The sequence below is a fragment of the Ictidomys tridecemlineatus genome, chromosome 2 (assembly GCF_052094955.1).
Source record: "Ictidomys tridecemlineatus isolate mIctTri1 chromosome 2, mIctTri1.hap1, whole genome shotgun sequence".
Lineage (NCBI taxonomy): Eukaryota > Metazoa > Chordata > Mammalia > Rodentia > Sciuridae > Ictidomys > Ictidomys tridecemlineatus.
The window spans coordinates 201,615,293-201,636,693 of NC_135478.1; the positions used below are offsets into that span (position 1 = coordinate 201,615,293).

At 38.4% G+C, this 21,401-nt stretch overlaps 1 protein-coding gene across 5 annotated transcripts in view; it reads left to right on the forward strand.

Annotated features, from left to right (window-relative positions):
• Cdk6 (cyclin dependent kinase 6) overlaps window positions 1-20,308 on the forward strand; it is a 204,604-nt gene extending 184,296 nt beyond the window's left edge. For all 5 annotated transcript variants that reach the window (XM_040291503.2, XM_040291505.2, XM_078040417.1 and 2 more), the window contains exons 6-8: window positions 12,040-12,090; window positions 16,705-16,840; window positions 19,965-20,308. In XM_040291503.2, coding sequence (XP_040147437.2) covers window positions 12,040-12,090; window positions 16,705-16,840; window positions 19,965-20,111 — 334 coding nt within the window. In that variant the 3' untranslated portion in view covers window positions 20,112-20,308. The remainder of the gene's footprint in view (window positions 1-12,039; window positions 12,091-16,704; window positions 16,841-19,964) is intronic.
• Window positions 20,309-21,401: the final 1,093 nt, after the last annotated feature.

Below are 21,401 nucleotides of genomic sequence, written 5' to 3' on the forward strand. Positions count from 1 at the left end.
ATCGAACCCAGTGCTTCATGTGTACTAGGACAGTGCTCTACCACTGAGCCACAACCCCAGCCCTATCTAGCCTCTTTCTACCTCCTACCCTTCCCAGCATCTAGCAATCAGTATTACACATTCTGATCAATTGCTTTTTTTAATATCCACGTATGAAAGAGAACATGAGATAACTGTCTTTCTGTGTCTGACTTACTTCACTTAAAATGATGTCCTCCAGTTCCATCTGTTTACTACAAATTATATGATATCTTTCTTTTTATGACTGAATAATACTCTATTGTGTATATATATTACATTTTCTTAATCTATTCATGGGTTGATGAGATTGGGTCTGTACCTTAGTTATTGTGATGATGAAAGAAATGGAAGAGAATAAAACAAAAAGAAATGGAAGAGGTCACAAAACAATGGAAAGACAGAACTGTTTATGGAATTAATATTGTTAAAATGTCCATACTACACAAAGCAGTTTACAGATGCAATACAAATGCTAACTGCATAATCATTCCTTACCATGTCTTAAGAATTACCCTGAGCCCTGTAATTGGAAGGCATGAGATAAGGGAGGCTTTGAAAGAATAATACACTTTTAATTTGGTTTAAAAAATTATCAGAAAATACTTAAAAGAATACTTGGATTCTATGGGCTAGAGTTCTGACTCAGTAGTAGAGCACTCACCTAGCATGTGTGAGGCACTAGGTTCGATTCTCCGCAGCACATTAAAAAAAATACAGATATTGAGTCCATCTACAACTAAAAACCTTTTTTTTTTTTTTTTTTGGTACCAGGAATTGAACCCAGGAGCGCTTAACCACTGAGCCACGTCCCCAATCCTATTTTCATATTTTATTTAGAGACAGGGTCTTACTGAGTTTCTAAGTACTTGCTAATCTGCTAAAGGCTGCCTTTGAACTCAAGATCCTCCTGCCTCAGCCTCCCAAGTTGCTGGGGTTACAGGCATGTGCCATCACACCTGACAACAACTACAAATGTTGTTTTAAAAAAAAAAAAGAATACTTGGATTCTAGACACACAAGAGACTAATTATGTTTGTCTCTGCTTTTGGACAAGAACATGCCAGCCTCACTTTCTAATGGTAAAAGTAAGGAAGGTGCATTGTATTTGGTAGTGTGATATCAAATACAGGAAGTGTTGTTGAACTTACATTAGTATCCCCCCCCCCAAATTACTGTGTTGAAGTTCTGACCACAAAGAGATGATATTTGGAGATAGGGCCTTTGGGGGGTTATTAGGTTTAAATGAGATAAGGAAGGAATTGCTTCCTTAATGGAATTAGTGCCCTAAGACACCAGGGAACTTGCTCTGTCTTCAGCCAAGTGAACAGCACACACAGAGCAAGAAGACCCTGTGTGCAAGCTAGGAAGGGAGTCTTTACCAACACAGGGACCAGGAAGAGATGGCACCAAAAGAATAGAAATACAATTCTTTAATTCAGTAAGTATAAGAAAAACAATTATTTATAGCAAGTATGAGATGCTCGTTCAGTAATTCTTGAAATACCTAGAAATGACTTTTTTGACTTAATGACCTCTTAGTCTTTTTTAGTCATATAAAGTGGACTCAGTAAATATATTAATCTGTGAGTTTTGCAGTGCTTCAGCAATCAGAGGGTTTGGTGAGCTCTAGTTTAATTCTCATTGTGAATTGAAAACTAGTGACTGCTTACTACTACTGCTACTAGTTCTCCTCCTTCTCCTCCTTTGCTCTCACATTATTCATAGCTCAGTAAATATGAGCCCTCTTTGGAGCAATAAAGTATTCACATCTGGTAACAAGAAGAAATTAATTCAGCTATTTATTTTTAGGGAAATTACCAGACTCATAGTCCCTCCTAAAGACAGATGTCCCACACTCTAACTTGTTAGAGAACTGAGTCTTTCCTGTAAGTGGCACCTCCTTTCCCTGGTAGAGGATTTTCTTCTCTGTGTGCCTGTCTTGGAGACAGAACTTAGTCTCAGATTCTTCTTTCTGCCACAGTCCTTCCTTTCCATTACTGGGCTTTTCATTTTTCTTCCATGGTCTTTCCCACCAGCCTTTCTTCCTTTCTGGGCTCTTTCCTTCAAGGTCCTCTTTCCCTTCCACGCCCTCTGTCATCCTTTATTCATTTATTTTGCCTTTGCTACACTTTTTCTCAAGCTACTCTTTCTTATCCTAGGGAGCCCATCCCTTGGGTGCAGTAAGGGCAGAATCCCCATCCTGATTGCCTCTTGCAGCTTCTGTAATAGTTTGGGCAAGATTGTGGATTTCGGAGAGTAATTGTCAGTGTTTGAATACCCATTGTTTTCAGGCAGTATGGTCTGGTACCTAGGGCAGACTGGTTAAAGCATCAATAGACACAGCAATATAAATCAGATCCAGGGGCTGGGTGGGTAGCTCCATGGTAGAGCACTTGCCTAGTATGTGTGAGGCTCTGGGTTCAATTCTCAGCACCACTTGTAAATAAATAAATAAATAAATATTTTAAGAAATCAAATCCAGTTTTGGTTCTCAGTATGTCTACATCTATTCAAAAAATAAAATAAAATTATATATATATATGTATGTATATATATGATTGTACAAATCCATGCTCACACTTGAATTACCCAGAAATGAACCAGAAATAGGTTTTGAGATAAGGAGCTGAAATCAGTAGAAAGAAGGGGAAAAAAGCCTTCTTCCAGGGAGGAGCAGTAACCACTGAGTATGTATTAATATAGTGTAGTTATGGACAGACGGGGCAGTAAATTGTGTGCTCTGGATACAGAAACAACTGAAGGTTGGCCCTGTTCTCAGAGAGCCTCTGGTTGGTCTGTAGAAATGAAGAAGTCAAGAAGTAATAGAAGTGGGTTACTACTGGGGAATTAAGAAACAAGGTGAACAGATCACAAACACACAAGTAGCTGTGCAGTTGGCTTTCTTCTTTCTGGTTGTAAAATAGTGCTCATAAAATGCTTAGAAGAGATCATAAGGAGTTAGTTTATTATTTAATCCTACCTAATAAGTCAATAGGAAAGTTTCAGGCCATATTAATACTTTATTCATAAATTGCAAAGCACCTTTAGGTGTTTTCTTGATTGAATATATGGTAAAATAAATGTCATTGTCCTTCACTACCGGGTACTAAGCCTTTCATATAATTAGACCTAAAGCAATTTTCTTAGTATTTTTTTATTGTCCAGATTCTATAAACTTTGCTTAGACAAATAATTTCTTAAATTTTTTTTTCACAATTTGATTGAGATATTATAATTCACACATCATGCAACTCAATAAAAATAGAGACAGTTCAGGGGCTGGAGTTGTAGCTCAGTGGTAGAGAGGGCTTGCCTAGCATGTGTAAGGTACTGGGTCATCCTCAGCACCACATAAAAGAAAAGAAAATAAAGATATTGTGTCCATCTACAATTAAAAGAAATATTTTTAAAAAATAGTGACAATTCAATTGTTTTAGTCTAACATAATTCAGAATTATGCCATAAACACCACAATTAGTTTTGAATTCTCCACACTCATTAAGTCTGTCTTTATTCATCTCAGTCTGCTGTAACAAAATACTATAAACTGGATGGCTTCTGAACAACTGAAATTTATTCCTTACAGTTCAGGAGACTGGCAAGTCCAGGATCAAGGCACCAGCAGATTCTCATCCAGCCAGAGCCACTTTTTTGTTCCTAGACAGCCCTCTTATGGCAAAAGGATGGGGGAGTCCTCTGGAGCCTCTTGGAAAGACACTAATCCCATCTATGACCTAATCACCTACCAAAGGCATCACCTCCTAATACCATCACATTGGGGGTCAGGATTTCAGTATACAAATGTTGCAGGGACACAGACATTCAATCTACTGTAGAGTCACTTCCTGCCTAATCCCCTAGTCCCAAATGACCACTAATCTACTTTCTGACTCTATAGATCTGCCTGTTCTATATAAATAGACTCACACAATTTGTAGCTGGCTTCTTGTACTTAGCATAATGGTTTTAAGGGTCATTCGCATTGCACCAGGACTTCATCCTTTTCATGACTAAACGAATCCCTTTGTAGGGCCATACCCAATTCCATTCATCAGCTGATGGACATTTGGGTTGCTGCCACTTTTTGTTTGTGAAGAATAATGCTATTATGAACCTTCACACACACAAGATTTTGTGTGGACATAGGTTTTCAATTTGCTGGGGTGTATACCTGGGGGTACTTGGATATTATTCATTCTCTATACATTTTTTAACTATATTAAAGTTAAAAAACATATTTAAAGTCAAATTATCTTCCAATCACACATACACACATGCTCACACACACACTCATGCAGACACATCTCATTCTTCCTGGCTTTCCTAAAAGTACCAACTTAAGATCATGCTCCTTCCAAGTCACGTTCAGTCTTTCTTTGGATCGTCCTATCTTAAATATCTTTTTATCTCTTCCCATTTCCTCATCCCACCTAGTTAGATCCTTGTCATCTCTTTGCACTGACCTCCTAGTTGGCCCCCCGGCTCAATCTCCAGCCCCCTTGATTCACCCCTGCTAAATTAATCTTTCTTAACACTGCTTCTATTTTGCTATCCCTTGAAGTCAAACAGAGAAGCCTAGCTACTTGCTCAGCTCTGTTTCCTCAGATAAATCACTTCTCATCTGTAAAAAAGAGGTTTATCAGGTACCTCCAAATATTCTAGTAAAGAGTAGATGATTTCCTCAGCCTTCTGTCCCTCACTAGTAAACTGGGGTAAACTCCTCCATGTAGTGATGTTGCATTTGCTCATGTTGTCTCCTACAGGGACAGGGATCAATATGTTAGAGAGTGTGTGTGTGTGTATGTGTGTGTGTATAAGTTTATAAATTTATATTTTAATAAATTTACTAACATAAACACAAAATTGTGATATAATTTCAATAACTATTTTGTATGTATATTACACATTATATATAGACTATATGTAATATTACGTAATATGATCTATACTTTATATACCTTTTTCTTTTTTGAATCTGCCAGCTTCAGTTGCCCCTGTGTGCCTAGTGGGTGATCATTAATTGTTTACTAACTAAATCATTTAATTGATTTTCTGCTAAATCCCATTATTTGACTAGGTGGTAACTGTAAGGTGATAAGTTAACTTTTTTAACTTAACAGATAACAACTCTAGAACAGAACAGAGGAGCAAGGATAAAAATGTAGAGTTATATTTTTCAAAAGGTCACTTCATGAACATGGAAAATTCCTCTACTAATCAAGAAAGATAACAGCTATAGTATAGCCACAGGTCAAATGCAGGTTACAAAGGTGCTCCATAGGGTGACCCAAGACTTCCTTGTCTTTTTAGTACAATGAATGTATTATAAATGAAGTCTTTCATCTTCCATTATGCATGAATCATTTCCTCATACACACTTCTCATCTACGGAAATATACCCCACTTTTAAGTGCTATTTTCCACTGTTTATTGAGATTATGAATGATATTTAGATGTTCGTTTAGTTGCCTGTTTAAAAAGACACTTAATCTGAATCATGATTTCTTTTGTAATTTGACCTGTAAAAATTCACCTCACTGATAACAGACATTACTACATGGTGATTGATATTTTAATAACATTACCAATTCAGATGTAAGTAATTCTCACTGGAAATTTTAGCGTCCACACTTTACAAAAATACTTTCTTTCCTTTATAATGTTATAAGAGCTGTAATGTATAGTGGCCCAGAGAAAGGACTATTAAGCTTAAATATGATTTGGAGTTCACCACACGATAAAAAAATGGCCTCTTCTTTCTTGTTAATCCTGTGAAATACTTGTACTGTCAATTGTGTATAATATCAGCTAGTAATAGGAGAGGGTGTGTGTATATGTGTTTAGTCACCACTTATTGAAGGTCTGCTGGAAGCTGGGTATTCTCATAGATGATATATATTCATAATCTCACATAGTTGATCCTATGAGGTAGGCATCATTATCTCCATTTTACAAATGACGCAAATAAGGTGCAGAGAGGTGAATATGGAGACAATCTTAGGAAGCAAAGAGGATCGTAAGACAGGTGCCAGGAAATGCCAACATAAAATTATAAATGGGATTTGTGAAATTGAGAGTTAACAAAGGTCTTTAGCAAATGAAGTTTGAGAAAGGTTATCCTAAACTACTGGAAAGTCATTTAAAGTAAGTAATTGTAGTTTTTGATATAGTAAAATAAGTGAAACTCGATGACCTTATGCAATATCCTGTATAATAAAAACATTTTCCTTAAATGTTGCTCTAGGAAAAGAATTTATTTTTAATTTTTTTTAGTTGTAGATGAACATAATACCTTTATTTTATTTATTTACTTTTTATGTGGTGCTGAGGATCAAACCCAGTGCCTCTCACATGTGAGGCAAGCGTTCTACCCCTGAGCCACATCCCCAGCCCTGTTTTTAAATATTTTTATAGTCCGTGGACACAATATCTTTATTTTATCTTTATGTGGTGCTGAGGATCGAACCCAGTGCCTCCCTCATGCTAGGCGAGCACTCTACCAACTGAGCTATAACCCCAACGCTAGGAAAATAATTTATACAGTCTTAATTTTGAGATGTTCTTGGTAGATGTTCTCTTTCCATTTTGTTATTTAACACCCCCTTATGCACTGTATAAAGCAGAAAAATTTTTTAAAATACAAAAACAGCCTTCAGATTTTCTATTCTCTATTGCTAATTTTATCTTTAAATAATTAATTAAAAAAGAATTTGGTTTGTCACCTAAAAGGTTTATGTCTAAAAGCAGGCAAGATGGTTTTGTTTAGTGGATTCTCTTCTTGAAAAATAAATTGCATAGCTTTCATTTTTTTTATGGGCCTTTGTCTCACTATATAAAGAGCATTCCACTTTTATTTTGGTCTCCAAGCATGGCAGCATGGCTTCTCTAAGTATACACTAGAGTGTCCAGGAAGGTAGATTTTCAGGCAGTGGAAGAAAATAGGGTTCAACATGGCTTTGGACCTCTTCAGGTTGTCTCTGTTATGCCTCTTTCAGCCTTTTATTTGCTTCTTTAACCATCTATTTCTTTCCAGCTCTGTTCTATAATAAAGAACTAGTTATAATAATATAATAAAGAACTAGTATAATAAAGTCCAATTTATTGTATGTGTTAACCAAATTATTCCTACCATTATAAAATTATCTAAGGCTGTAGAAATAAACTCTCCACAAAACCAAAGATTATGTTCATATCCATCTATCTAAAACATGCCATAAATTATATGAATTTAAGGATATTTAAGTCAGCTAACCTAAGGAGGGAGTAACTATACATAAAGACACCTGATAGCCCCAAGATATTTTTTACCAGACAGCTTGATAAAAAGACAGATTATATCATATATCCTTACATCTCCATATTCTACCATAGCATCTCAAGATTTCACCATGATGAAATACTCCATCCTTCCTCTGAATCCCTTATACCTCTTCATGTTCCTGATGTACACAGCATCCTCTCATATGGAAAAAAAAAAAAATCTCCCGACAAACTATTCAGAATTTTCAGCCAAAGACCAAATTGTTCTAAAAGTTTAGTCACATTCAGAATTCACCTCCTGGACTGTTCCCTCCTACATAACTCATTTCCATTTTCTTGTGACTATGTATTCTCATGCAGAGATCCATTTTAATAACTGATTGCACGCATTCAGGGCTTAGTAGCTGTATATAACTCATGCTGTATCTGCTGCAAAGCTAAGTTAACAGAGCTCAGAGTCACACTCCCTAAGGTGGTGACGTGTCCACCACATTGCTGTCTCAGAGCTTCTAGCATTCTCCAAGGCAGGTTTTGCTAAGTGTTCACAGAATAGTGGTCAGGATTCAGACCTCTGCTTCCTGTACTCCTTATTAAAAGAAGCAAACTGATGGGCCAGTTCTAACTCAAGGATGGAAGAAGGCACATCATAACTGGGGCAAATTCCAGCCAATAAGTAGAGATAAGACTTTATATCTGGCTGTATGGTAAAACATGACTTTGAAAGTGCTCTACTAGAACACCTACTTAAGGGCTGGGGTTGTGGCTCAGTGGCACATGCGAGGCCCTGGGTTCGATCCTCAGCACCACCTAAAAATAAATAAATATAATAAAGGTACTGTTTCCAACTACAATTTTAAAAAATAAATATTTAAAACACCTAGCCAATGTTAGCTTAAGCATAGCACACATTTGTTTAAAGGCATAATGGAGCTAACAAGAAATTTAGAATGTTGCCAGGGGACAGAAATGAAAAAGGAAATGAAACCCAAACAGTAAAGGAATGAACCACGGGTGCAACTGAATTTCAGGTCCCTGTTTCAGTGCTCACTGCTACAAACTAAAGATTTGTGTCCCTCTAATTTGATATATGTTGGTAAAGTCATGTGAAGTCCTGACCCTCAAGGTGTTCAGAGATGGGGCCTTTGAGAAGTGATGAGGTTTTGAGGGTGGAACCCTCACAAATGGGATTAGTGCCCACGTAAAAGAGGTCAGAGAGGTCCTTTACCCTTTCCACAGTGTGAGAAAGCAAGAAAAGAGCCATCCATGAACCAGGAAGTGGGCCCCTACTTACACTTCCCATCCTCCAGAACTGGAAATAAATTTCAGTTTTTGCAAATGCCTTGGCCTATGGTATTCTGTTTATATTCTGTTTATCAACCCAAACAGACCAAGACACATGCCCCAGAACAAGAGTTAGTCTTTTTTTTTTTAAAGAGAGAGTGAGAGAGGAGAGAGAGAGAGAGAGAGAGAGAATTTTTAATATTTATTTTTCAGTTCTCGGCGGACACAACATCTTTGTTGGTATGTGGTGCTGAGGATCGAACCCGGGTCGCACGCATACCAGGCGAGCGCGATACCGCTTGAGCCACATCCCCAGCCCAAGAGTTAGTCTTATACCTTTGCCTTGGAGAAAGATCCATTCAAGATAGTCTGGTTTGTTTGCTTCCCAATAGCCATGGCCTACATATGTATTTTAAGCTGTCCATGTCACTCTATGGGTAGTTTTGCCCTGCCTTTGTGGAGAACAGCTTCCTTCCTGAAAGGTGAGGCTTGGCATGTTTGCATAGACTTCACCAGCTCATCAGTTTAACTGATGCCCTCAATTTTGTCTGTAAACTTGCTAAGCTGGCACACCCACCACTCTAGCCATTCAAGATGTATGCTTAACCAGGAAGGGTCAATTGTGTGTGTTCTAAATCTCATAATTCCAGTTATACTTATTTTTTGTAATTTCATAATTGTCTTTATATTAAGGAAATAAATGGGTATGCAAAGAAAGAAAACTGTTGTTTCTATGAATCACAAGTTCAGTATTTTGGATAGAATGAAAAATCGTGTCTTGAGTAAGTGTGGGTAAAGCAACTCTTCAAAGATTGAGCTTGATGGGGAAGGACTTTAAAATCTAATATCCTAATACTATTGCATTGGGTATTAGATGTCAATCTAAGAATTTTGGAGGGACCCCAACGTTCAGACCATAGCTGCCAGTCACTAAGTTACAGAGAGTATCAGTTGATCTGGTGGATTGCTCGGTTCCCTGTTATAGTAGAGAAAGAATTTAAAGACACTTGCAAAGCAAACTGAGTATAATACAGAATCCCACAGGCACCAGCTTGTGAAATATCAGGTCTCTGAAGTGCTCTTCAGAGTCCCATGCTGTTCTCTCTAAAGGATTAGCTGAGATGACTGAACTAACAGAACAAAATAAAAGTACTGCAACATAATAGTGGAGTATACAGGCTTTGGGCAAGACAAACCCAGTGTCAATTTCATATCTGTAGTTTGATATGTATTAGTTAAGTCATGTGACTTAACTATCTCTGATCCCATTTCCTCATTTGAAAATCAGGACAATAATAATACTACATTTCTCCTGAAATTTTTGTGAGAATTATGAAGATCATATTTGGGGAGCACTTGGCACCATGCTAGATACAACAGTAAAATATCCCATTGTTTTCTCTGTTTTTATGGGCGTGTGTGTGTGTATGGTGCTGGGAATTGAACCCATGGCCTTGTGCATGCAAGGCAAGCACTCTACCAACTGAGCTATATCCCCAGCCCTTTATGGGCTTTTTTTTTTTTTAATTGATTTTTTTTTTTTAATGTGGTGCTGAGGATCAAACCCAGGGCCTTGCACATGCTAGGCAAGTGCTTTGTCACTGACAACCCCAGCCCTATGGTTTGGGTTTTTTTTGTTTGTTTTTGTTTTTTTTTAATTCTGATGTCTCCCTCTACCCCCAGTACTAAAATTGAACCCAGAGGCACATTACCCAGTATTTTTTTTTAATCTTGAGACAAGTGTCTCACTAAGTTGTTAAGACTGGTCTTGATCTTGTGATCCTCCTACCTCAGCCTCCCAATTTGCTAGGATCATCTGCATGTGCCATTGTGCTTGCCTCACTGTGCTTTTTTTAAGACTTGTGTAGGGGATGGGGATGTAGCTCAGTGGTCTAGCACATGCAGAATTCTGGGTTCCATCCCCAACACCCAAAAAAAACAACTGTCTAGATGTCTTATAGAACCCAATTCTATAATTCTTCATGAATTTGATTACATAAGTGATGTGCAAGCTGCCTGTATTTGTTTTCTAGGGCTGCCACAAGAAAATAGCAGACTTAATAGCTTAAAGAACAGAAATATATTCTCTCAGTTTTGTAGGCTGGAAGTCCAAGATCAAGGTGTCAACTTGATTTCTCCCAGGCCTCCCTCCATGGCTTGCCTACTTGCTGGGTTCTGAGGTGGTCATTTCTCTGTGCACATGTATACCCCTGATGTCTCTTTGTCCAAATTTCTTTTTACGGACACCAGTCAAATTGGATTAGGGCCCACCTTAACTACCTTATTTTAATTACCCTTTAAAGTCCCTGTCACCAAATATAGTCAAACTCTGAGATACTAAAGGTTGAGCTTCAAAGTATAAATTTGAGGGGGACACAATCCAGCCCAAAGTATTTTTCATCACATTTGGAAATAATTATCTTCAGGAATAATGACAGGAATACAAAGTAGGACTGAAGGATTTTTAGGTGTCTTCTAATGCTATGATTCTGTAGGACTCTCTGTATTTGACCTATACAGCAAGTGCATTGATTGTGCATAGAAAATATTTAAGAACTCGAGGCTTTATGAATTTACATCTAGTATAAAATGAAATATGGTTCCTGATAACAGGCCACAAATATTTTAGAATATATTAGTGTTGAAAAATACCTGCTTCTGATGAGCTAGGAGTTAGGAGAGAATATATTTGTGGACCATAGGTATATACAAAGTCAAGTAAAATATGTGGTAACCATGTACCTGTTAAGGTTAAAGCATTAGGATAAGGATTATGGGGAAACCTAGAGAAGTCCCTGACCACTCTCAAGGACCTATTTGACCTGTTTGGGAAAACACCAAAAATATTACAAAGTGAGCTTATTTTATTGCCAGTTAAAGGCTCAGTGTAGACAAGGAGGGCGGTGTGTGCGGACGAGGACACAATCATCTCTGAAGCCTGGAGTAAAGATTTTTGATCTCTTCATGACTAGCAACCATAATATTAGGAGAAAGGAAGAGGGCATCATCAAGAAAACAGACCCAGAAATGGCTACCTGCAGATTTAGGACAAATAGGAGAGAGGCCCATAAGGAAGTGGTGTGAACCATGCTCTGAGAAGCATCTCATCAAGAATAGCTTCAGAGAGTCTCATCTATCCCTGGGGTGACAACAGGACCAGGATGTGTTCTGCCCTGTCACAAAGTGAACACCAACATCACAACCTGAGTTGATGGTGGGAGGGTTCTTGTTGCAGTGACTGCCAATAAAATACTCATGACGTGAAACACCAGAGTCAGGTATCATCAGCTGCTTGTGAGTGATCCTTAACATAAGTGAAAGTAGGGGTCACTTCACTGGCCAGAGGAAAGACATCACAGTTCTTTCCTCCTTTTCCCACTCACAGAATATTTTGCTTCCTACTAAACAATGATAATGGCAAATATGATTGAAATGTAATCTGAGATAATTCCTTAAGATCTATCTTTTTTCTTTTAGGCCTCTTTTTCGTGGAAGTTCTGATGTCGATCAACTAGGAAAAATCTTGGAGTAAGTAATCACTGTAATCAGTGTCTATATAGCATGGAAACATTTACAATGACTTTTTCTGACTTTCATATAATATGTTTATCTCTTGTCTTTCTTACCCCCAAGCTGCTGCTGCAGACAGTATTATTTGTGTGGTGAGTGGGGACAGGGTATAAGTACTGTCTTATGAGTCCACCATGATGTGTAGTCTGACTGCTGTGCTTTGGAGGCTTGTGTGCTGCTTGTGTGGATCTTTGTGCTGCCCCTTTTTCTTTGCTTGGCTAAGCCCCACCTCTTTGGAGCAGATGTGTTGTCTGCTCCTGGTCATTTCAAACATTCCCAACAGAGGTAAGGCACTTGGTGGCTTAATAACCCATCCTTTTCCAGAGGGCTTCCTGTCCATATCAAATATCCTTGGTCATCCAGGTTGTTTTGCATTGTTTTTTGTTTGTTTGTTTGTTTGTTTTGATTTGATTTGATTTCCTGGGCTATGACTGGGATGCTACACCATCCTGTTTTCTTTGGAGCACCAAATAAGAAATGAGAATCCTAGATTCTCATTCTAGATCTGTGGCTAACTAACTGCAACCTTGAGAAAGTCATTTAAAACACCCTTTAAAAGGCTTACAAAGTATTTGGCACGTAGTAAGTGCTTTAACAATGTTAATGATTGTTGTTGTTATTATAATTCATCACTAATTATTCAATCTTTTTGTTTCTTAACTTCATTTGAGAAATGAAACTCTAACTTGAGTTCTCCATATGATCCTTTCTTGGTCTCAAAATTCTGGGTTCCAGTTGTTTGTTACATTGCTCCTTGATGGTTTGCAGAGCTCCGTTCACGACTGCATGTTGGTGCCTGTGAGGGTCTGTCTGCTTTAATGTTCATAGAGTGTAACCAGGACATTTCTTCTCACAGCGTGCAGCATGGCATCTTTTTGGGGTTTGTGCATTTACTAAACCCCATCAGCATTGGGGTGGAGTAAAGTGAAAATGACTAAAAATAGCAGTGATCATTGCTCTGTGACATTTTCTAGGAATCCTGGTAAATTTTATGAAATCTGAAGTCTGTAAGACTGCAAAAAAAGAACAGAAGTTTATGTTAGCACTATCTATTCAAGCATAACTGCTTAAAAGAATTGGAATAAAAATGAAACCAGACTTTGTTCTGGTGACTGGAAGCACCTCTGATAGCCCTCCTCTGGTGCCAATGCTACCCTGAGTCAGAACCCAATGACTTTAAGACCTAAAAAACATTTGCAAGTTTTGTCTGGTTTTTGGTTCTTGGTTTTATCTGGGGGCTTCCCAGGTCTGGGGCTGCTGCCACTCTTTGAGATGGATAAATTCAGCCTTCAAGTTACCCTCCTTCTAGATATCAGGTCCATTGATCATTTAGTGGTGAACTTGCATCTGTTCTGCCTATGGTCACTGGACACAGTTTGTGTGCTTGTGACCCTAAAGAGGGAAGTATGAATCCCAGATACTCAGGAGGCTGAGGCAGGAGGATCATGAGATCAAAGCCAGCCTCAGCCAAAAGCAAGGCACTAAGCAACTCAGTGAGACCATGTCTCTAAATAAAAGACAAAATAGGGCTGGGGGGTGTGACTTGGTGGTCGAATGCCCCTGAGTTCAATCTCCTCTACCTGTACCCTCTCAAAAAAAAAAAGAGGGAACCATGAAAGTCAGACTTTCCAGTGCCCCTCAGTTGAAAGGAAAGACACTTTGTACTGAACTCAGCTTGCCAGGCTCAGAAGACCATCACCTGCTCTCCCTTATTTAAACTACCTGGGGTTTCTGTCCACCTCCAGCACAGCCTGCAATCTTGTGAGCATTCCCTTAGTACATGAAGCCAGTGCAGTGGACCAGAAGGAACATTTGACCAGCCTGTCTGACGTACTTCCAAGGGAAAGCTGGTTCCACTTTTGGCAAAGGCTTGACAATCCTAGGTTGCCAGGAGAAAAGAAGCTGTAAAGTTCGATTGTGCCTTTAGATTTTATTTCTCAGTTTCTGGCATTGTTTCATCAAAATTATTATGTTTTATTTCCTCTGAATGCATTACCTTGCCAGAGAAAAGGGACAATGCTGCACCCTAGTGTCACGGTTAAAGTACTTGAGAAATTTTTTCTATCAACGCCATTTATAGATTTTGTATCCTGTCAGTCTTTCCAGTATAAATGTCAAGTTTTTAAGGCTTATATTCAGTGGTTCAAATGGTGGAATGTGATGCAGTTACTTCTTAATGAACCAATCAGGATTTCACAATGCTCATATATAGACCATAAAAGTTCATACTGGACATGAGACTGAATTTTTTTTAAAGGAAAAGCTATATTTGCATAATCTTTTTTATCTTATTTTTATTCTAATTTGTTATATATGACAGAATGCATTACAGTTCATATTACACATATAGAGCACAATTTTTCCTATCTCTGATTGTATACAAAATATATCCATACCATTTATGTCTTCATACATGTTATATTGGCATAATCTTAAAGAGAAACGTTTGTGTTTAAGGAGATTTGTACTTTCAAAACACAAGCACTAAAAAAAAAAGAAGGCAAAAAAACAAACACTTTAAAATGAAACCATGTTTTTAGCTTGTGACATGACATTTTATCTCATTTTTAAGAACAGTATCATCATTAAATGTAATTAACTATATTTGTCTTCATATGTGTGTGTGTATACACATATATTCAAAGCTGCAAACCCAAAAGAATTTTAATTATTTCTAAAACTTTCTATAATCAATTTTTAGCAAAAATGCTGCTATAAAAGAAAAACTAAAAAGGGATGAAAGAAAATTTCAAAGGATTTTTAATACACATTCTTGTTTGCCACCTCTGCCCTATCCCATCTATCCAAACATATACACATTCATCTCCTTTCATAATTAATAGTGGCATTTTTGTTTTCTTCTTTTTTGGTGAGGGGTGGGATGCTGGAAATTGAATCCAAAACCTGGATTCTGAGCTTATGCTCCACTACTGAGCTACATACCCCCAGCCCATTCTCTTTTTCTTACTCTCACTGTCCACCTTGCTATTAAACTTTTGGATATTGCTCAGGTTGGTTCCAGTAAATATATCCATGTGCCTGTCTTTGCCTCAATAATGTGACTCTTTCAGATGCCCAACAGAAGCAGAATTAGTGTCTTGCCCCAGACACCCAGTGACAGGTGCAATGATCCAGGGGTATATATGCTCCTCCCTAGGTGAGGTCTGTCACCTGGGCTTTGTTTAGGTCAGGGTAAGAAAAACAAAGCCTTGCATATCTTGTGACATTTACCACCTTATCTTCCTGAAACCTGGAAATCCTTTCATGAGGTCACCCCTTCCTAGGCTAAGTCTTAGAAAGTACAGACCAAGGAGAAGACTCTTAAGATGAACCATGAAATGGTGGCATCATTTCTAACTGAAATAAATTAGTTTAACTCAGAATTTGACTGTATGTCATGTCCACAAAACTGTGACTTTTTTTTAGTTTGGAGTTAGACATTTTTGTGAGATATAAGTTCTTGCATTCTCTGATTTCCCTTATTCAAACCCACCTAACCACCTTTACATCAACTGTAAATAATATCTATATAATGTATAAATTATGTAGGGCCACTGGCTCATGAATATTTCTGAAGAATTTTAAGTTTACACATAACTAGGAGTCAAGCAGTTCCTATTTGCAGTGTAGTAATGATATATTTCCTTTATTGATGCACTTTACATTAATAACATTTTTAACTATGATAATAATAAATAATTATATTGACTGTGTGTTCTATGTGTGGGGCATTGTATTATATACTTTTTATAAATTATCACTGACCTTCATTGTAGCCATAAATTACCATCACTATAAATAAAAATACCAAGAGTCACAGATGTCAAAACAATTTGGTTTTAGTACTAGTAAATGAGAGGTGTGGAATTTGAACCCAGATCTACCCCTTTCCAAAACCTATGCTCTCTTTATCACTTATTATTCTCTCTACGACTCTGATCCCAGAATGGTTTTCAGAGGAAATGTGAGTGATATTCTTATGGTTTATTGTTTTCTTGCTCTGGAATACTGTAGAGTTCTTTATAAAATAGTGTTTGCATAAAATAGAACATTCCTTTTAGCCTTTTTTCTTTGTCTGATTCCAATGTATGTAATCTCTGTTTGGGGAATTACTCTTTAACCAAATGGATGTATTAATGAAACCATAACAGAAAGCATGTCCTCACTGAGGTGTTCCATCAGAACACAAAGAACACTCGTGGGCATAAAGGAAGACTTTTTGTACCCATGTGGTCTCCTTTGAATCCAGCAGGTCCTGCTTTGTCAGTATGTTAGGGTTTGCCCTTAATATATGCCCCATTTCTACATCATCTCATATTTTTAATCTGCTGCCAGAGTAATCCTTTATCTCCTTCCAATGAATTTTACAATTTTCCTATAAGCTTACGTATCCTCTCCTGTTAGATGATCACCATATTGCAGTAGGGCAGAGACAAATAGTCATAAAGTGAATTTCTCCTGGGGAATCTCTGTCCCCAGTGCCTATCTCAAGAGCTTTTGCTCTCTTTAGAATTTGGTGAGGAAACAACTTGGCATAGCAGCTAATGCTCACATTCACGTGTTCTTTCCTAGTGTAATTGGACTCCCAGGAGAAGAGGACTGGCCCAGAGACGTTGCCCTTCCCAGGCAGGCTTTTCATTCCAAATCTGCCCAACCCATTGAGAAGTTTGTATCAGATATCGACGAACTTGGCAAAGACCTGCTTCTGGTAAGTTCATGCAGTTCTGTGCCCTGGGATGGTATTATTCATACTGAGCTCTGGGCACAAGAATCAGTTCAGCAAGGGCTACAGCCATCACAGCTGGCTGTAGTTTTTTCATGGGTTTTGTGGATTTTGATTCTGGAATGTCCTTCTGATCCACACTCTGAATAAAATCTGCCATCTTTGAAGCCTTAGAAGCTTCTGGATTTGCTTGGGCATATACTTGTTTAGAAGTAAATATTATCTTTCCTTGTTTAAAGTTCGTGCTGCTTTAAGTAACTTGTTTGTCATTTTAAAGTCCCTTTTCATAAATAGTAACATCTTGGGGGAATGTTTTTCCAAAGGAACCAAGTAGCAAAACTCCTTCTGGGACCAATTTCTTAAGTATTTAACATGCCATGCACATGTAAAATCCTTCAGACTCAAACTCATAATACTTGGTGCTGTAGCTAAGTTTCTGAACTCAAAGGCCAGAAAAATAGGTACAGAAGAGTATACCTATTGGGAGCTTCTCTTGGTGACAGAACCCAGTCAGTAACGGGTTTATCCTTTACCTCCTGAATTAAGAGCCTCTGACATCTGCTTCAGGCTGTGGTCAAGTACAGGTCTTCTCCACAAGAAGCAGCAGCTTCCTGGGGCGTGTTTTCCTCATGGCAGTAGGTAGAAGCTCCCAGAAGGCAGGCGAGAACATATAGTGCCCCCAAAGGCCTAGGCTTAGAAGAATCATCCTGCCACAGTCGTCTTTCCACATTCTGTTGTCCAAATCAAGTTACATAGCCAAGGCCAACTTGAAATGGAGGAAGGATTACCCCTCCTTTGGAGGGAGAAGAGAGAAGAAAGGGAGTATATGCGAAAAATTATCCAGTCTATCACAGTATTTGAGTCTTGGCTAAGTTATGATTCTAAAACCTCATTTTGTAAGTAGTTATTTGGCAATGAAATTAAATTTTTGTGCAGAAGCAATATTATTACACAAGATCTTTGAGTTAATTCTCATGCCAGCCTTGTTCCTGAAATAGAGGAGTAATAGAACTTTACTCCTTTTTCTAACTATAATTCTATAGGACAGAATATATTAAGAGTTCCCCTTGGAGTTCTCACACACACACCCTTGTTTGAGTAAGGAGCTCTCTCTCCTTCCCTCCATTCTCTTCCCAGCTCTTACACTATCAGTGCAGCTGCAGGAAAGGGCTTCCTCCCAGATAATCCTCTAGGGACATCTCTTCCTATCTCACACATATTCCCACAAAGCTTTTCTCTTCTCTCCTATGTCCTAGGGGACTAGCTTTCCCCCACCCCTGCCCCTAATGCAATTGCCCTATCTTTTCCTCCTTGGACTGCAGAAAGAGAGACTCAGACTCAAGAACTTTGCCCCTGCTTTTCTGACCTTTGGAAGAGCAGTCTTTGCAAAGCTTTTCTAAAGTTGTCTATTAGAGACAGTGAATACATTCTACACACAAGCTCCTTTCTGGATTGTACTCTCTTTTTTTTTTTTTTTTTTTTTGGTGGTGCTGAATATTGAACCCAGGGCCTTGTGCATGTGGGTATACCAACCAAGCTATATCCCCAGCTACAAGCTCCTTTCTCTGCCTGCCATTTAGCTCTTGATTTTTCAGAAGACCCAAAACTGAAACTGGAATCTGCAGACTGATAGGGAGCTTAGGATAAATAAGATTTCAGGGGACTAGAGAATTTGCCTGAAATTATATATAGAATTTTCTATTTGTATGTACCTTTCTTTTTTTATTATTTTTAGTTGTAGATGGACACAATACCTTTATTTTATTATTCATTTATTTTTTATGTGGTGCTAAGGATTGAACCTAGTGCCTCATACATGCTAGGCAAATGGTCTACCACTGAGCTACACCCCCAGCCTGTATGTGCCTTTCTTTAAGACCAGTAGCTTTCAACTATTAATGGGGTCCGTAATCTAGTCAGAACATAAGGAGGACTGTGAGCAGGAACCCTAAATGAGTGGGAAAGTCTGCATAACCATAAAAATATTAAGTCTTTGTATTACATAGAGGTCTTAAAATTTATAGGCATTACAGAGGCCCACTTCCCTTCAGTGGGCATTGCCTCAAATGGTATGCTTCTTTGTGGCCTGTGGCTCCTGAGACAATGGGCAGGTCCTACTCATGGTAATTAGTGCTTGTCACCAGGTAGGTGCTCAGCTTGGTTAAAGGAGAAAGGAGTGGAGGAACAAAATTACATGTGGTTGAAGTGGAAATGAGACTGACATTAGGGACTTGGTTGACAGTTTGGGAGCAGAGGTTCACCTGTCCCTCCTTTTACCTTCTACCTCAGTTGCCTAGCCAAACTGACCAGACCATTTGACTCAGACCAGGTACTCCTTAAGTGCAGGGACCAGCTCATTTGCTCTAGTACTCCTGTGCTTGAATTGTCCACCTGGAATAGACTTTAGTGACTTGAATTGAATCTTATGGTTTCCTTGAAGGGATGCTGCTAGCCCATGGGGCATCTTGCTGAGAGTTAGAAAGAGGGCATCCTTCCCCTGGGTGATGCAGTCCTAGGGCAAGTAATAGAGACCTAGATTTGAACCCCTCCACTGGGGGGGGGCTTGTTCAGTAATTACCTTTTACACCTCCACCACCTTGTTCAGTAATTACCCTTTACACCTAAGTAGGACACCTCATCTGTTATCTGCACATTGACAAACCCTGGGCCAAGGCAAGGTGATAGGGTAAAGTCCCTGACTATAGAACTAAGTTTTCTAGAAGAATCTCAGCATAAGTAAGGCTATATACATACTACAAATATAATATTAACTTTGGGGGTGCTGGGGATCAAACAAGCTAACAAGCACTCTTCCACTGAGCTACACCTCCATTTTTTAAGGAATGTGGAGTAGTCTGGAGAGAAACCATAGGTAATCAACACACCTCAGACACCCAAAGGATGTTGTCTTTTCCTTCAGGGCAATTTATGCATTAGGGGCATATAAAAGTAAAGTACTGTCTACATATTATGTAATGTTCCTTGAAATAAAAATTCACTCTTATTATAGATATACTTAATACGTGTCAGTGAATAGAGGAATAACTATGTAAAGCATATTATTTACACTGATGTTTTATATCCGTCCATTTCTTTTTCTTTATTACAGAAGTGCCTGACATTTAATCCAGCCAAAAGAATATCTGCCTACAGCGCCCTGTCTCACCCATACTTCCAAGACCTGGAGAGGTGCAAGGAGAACCTGGATTCCCACCTGCCGCCCAGCCAGAACCCCTCAGAGCTGAATACAGCCTAAGGTCCCCATGGCTATCTTGAGCTGATCATCTGGAGAATACCCTTAGTGGCTGTTGGGTCCCCCTGAGCAGAGCTATTGAAGGTCACTGTCTGGAGGCCTTCCAGCTGCCATCTTCTGGATGGGTTCTGCTTCTTCAAGGAAACCGCCTAGTTTACTGTTTTGGAATCAATGCAAGAGTGATTGCAGCTTTATGTTCATTCATTTGTCTGTCTGTTTATTTCAAGAACCTGGAAAAATTCCAGAAGAAGAGAAGCTGCTGACCAATTGTGCTGCCATTTCATATTTCTAACCTTGAATGCTGCCAGTGTGAAGTGGGTGATCCAGGCACAGCTGAGTTATGATGTAACCTCTCTGCAGCTGCTGGGCCTGATTTGGTACTTTTGAGTGTGTGTGTACATGTGTGTAAGAGAGATTCTGTGATCTCTTAAAGTGTTACTTTTTGTAAACGACAAGAATAATTGAATTTTAAAGACTCAAGGTGACCGATAAAATTCCAGGCGCTGTTCACTGAAGGTGATTCACCAGAATGATCTTCTCAAATTAGAAAGTTGAGCCTATGTCCTCAGCATTTCTGTTCTGGCCAAAAGGAGTAAATTTGTTAGCAGTTAAAGATGAAGTTTTAGACACACAGCAAAAAGGAAGAAAAAATTCTAATATCCTTTAAGAGACCTGTTTTTTAAAGCATGCATTCTATTTACTCTTTTGAAACTGAATTTACTTGTAAGTCTATTTTAACTTTCTATATAGTATCATGCTTTACTGTTTCTTTTGAAAATATAAGCTTTTTATTACTTGCTATAGATTTAGGGATTGTACCTCGTATAGGTTAAAAAAAAAAACTAGAGAAAACCTTTATTTTCTGGTTTGAAATGTCTTGACTTCTTTTTTGGTTTTCGTTTTTACTTAGTTTTTGTTTTTAGGAATTTGTCAAAACTGTTTCCTGTTTGGATTTGGAGAGTAGTTCTCTCTGACCAGGGACAGAGATACCATTTAAATTTTCTGTATCTATTACACTGTACTTTTCCCTATGCACTGCCTTATTTGCAAAGTGCCCATCTTATCTATCTCCCAGCACCTCTCATATATATTGCTCCCATTTCATAACTCATAACAGATGCCAAAGCTGTTCCATGCACCACCTGCTTGCTTGCTTTCAATGAACCTTTCATAAATAGGCAGCTTCAGATTATGGTTTATGGCCTTGATTCTGCAATCCTAACAGGGCCCCATATGTTCTTGATGCAGTCTTCCTACCTGGCATCTGCTTGAGTTACCTAAGCAATGAATAGG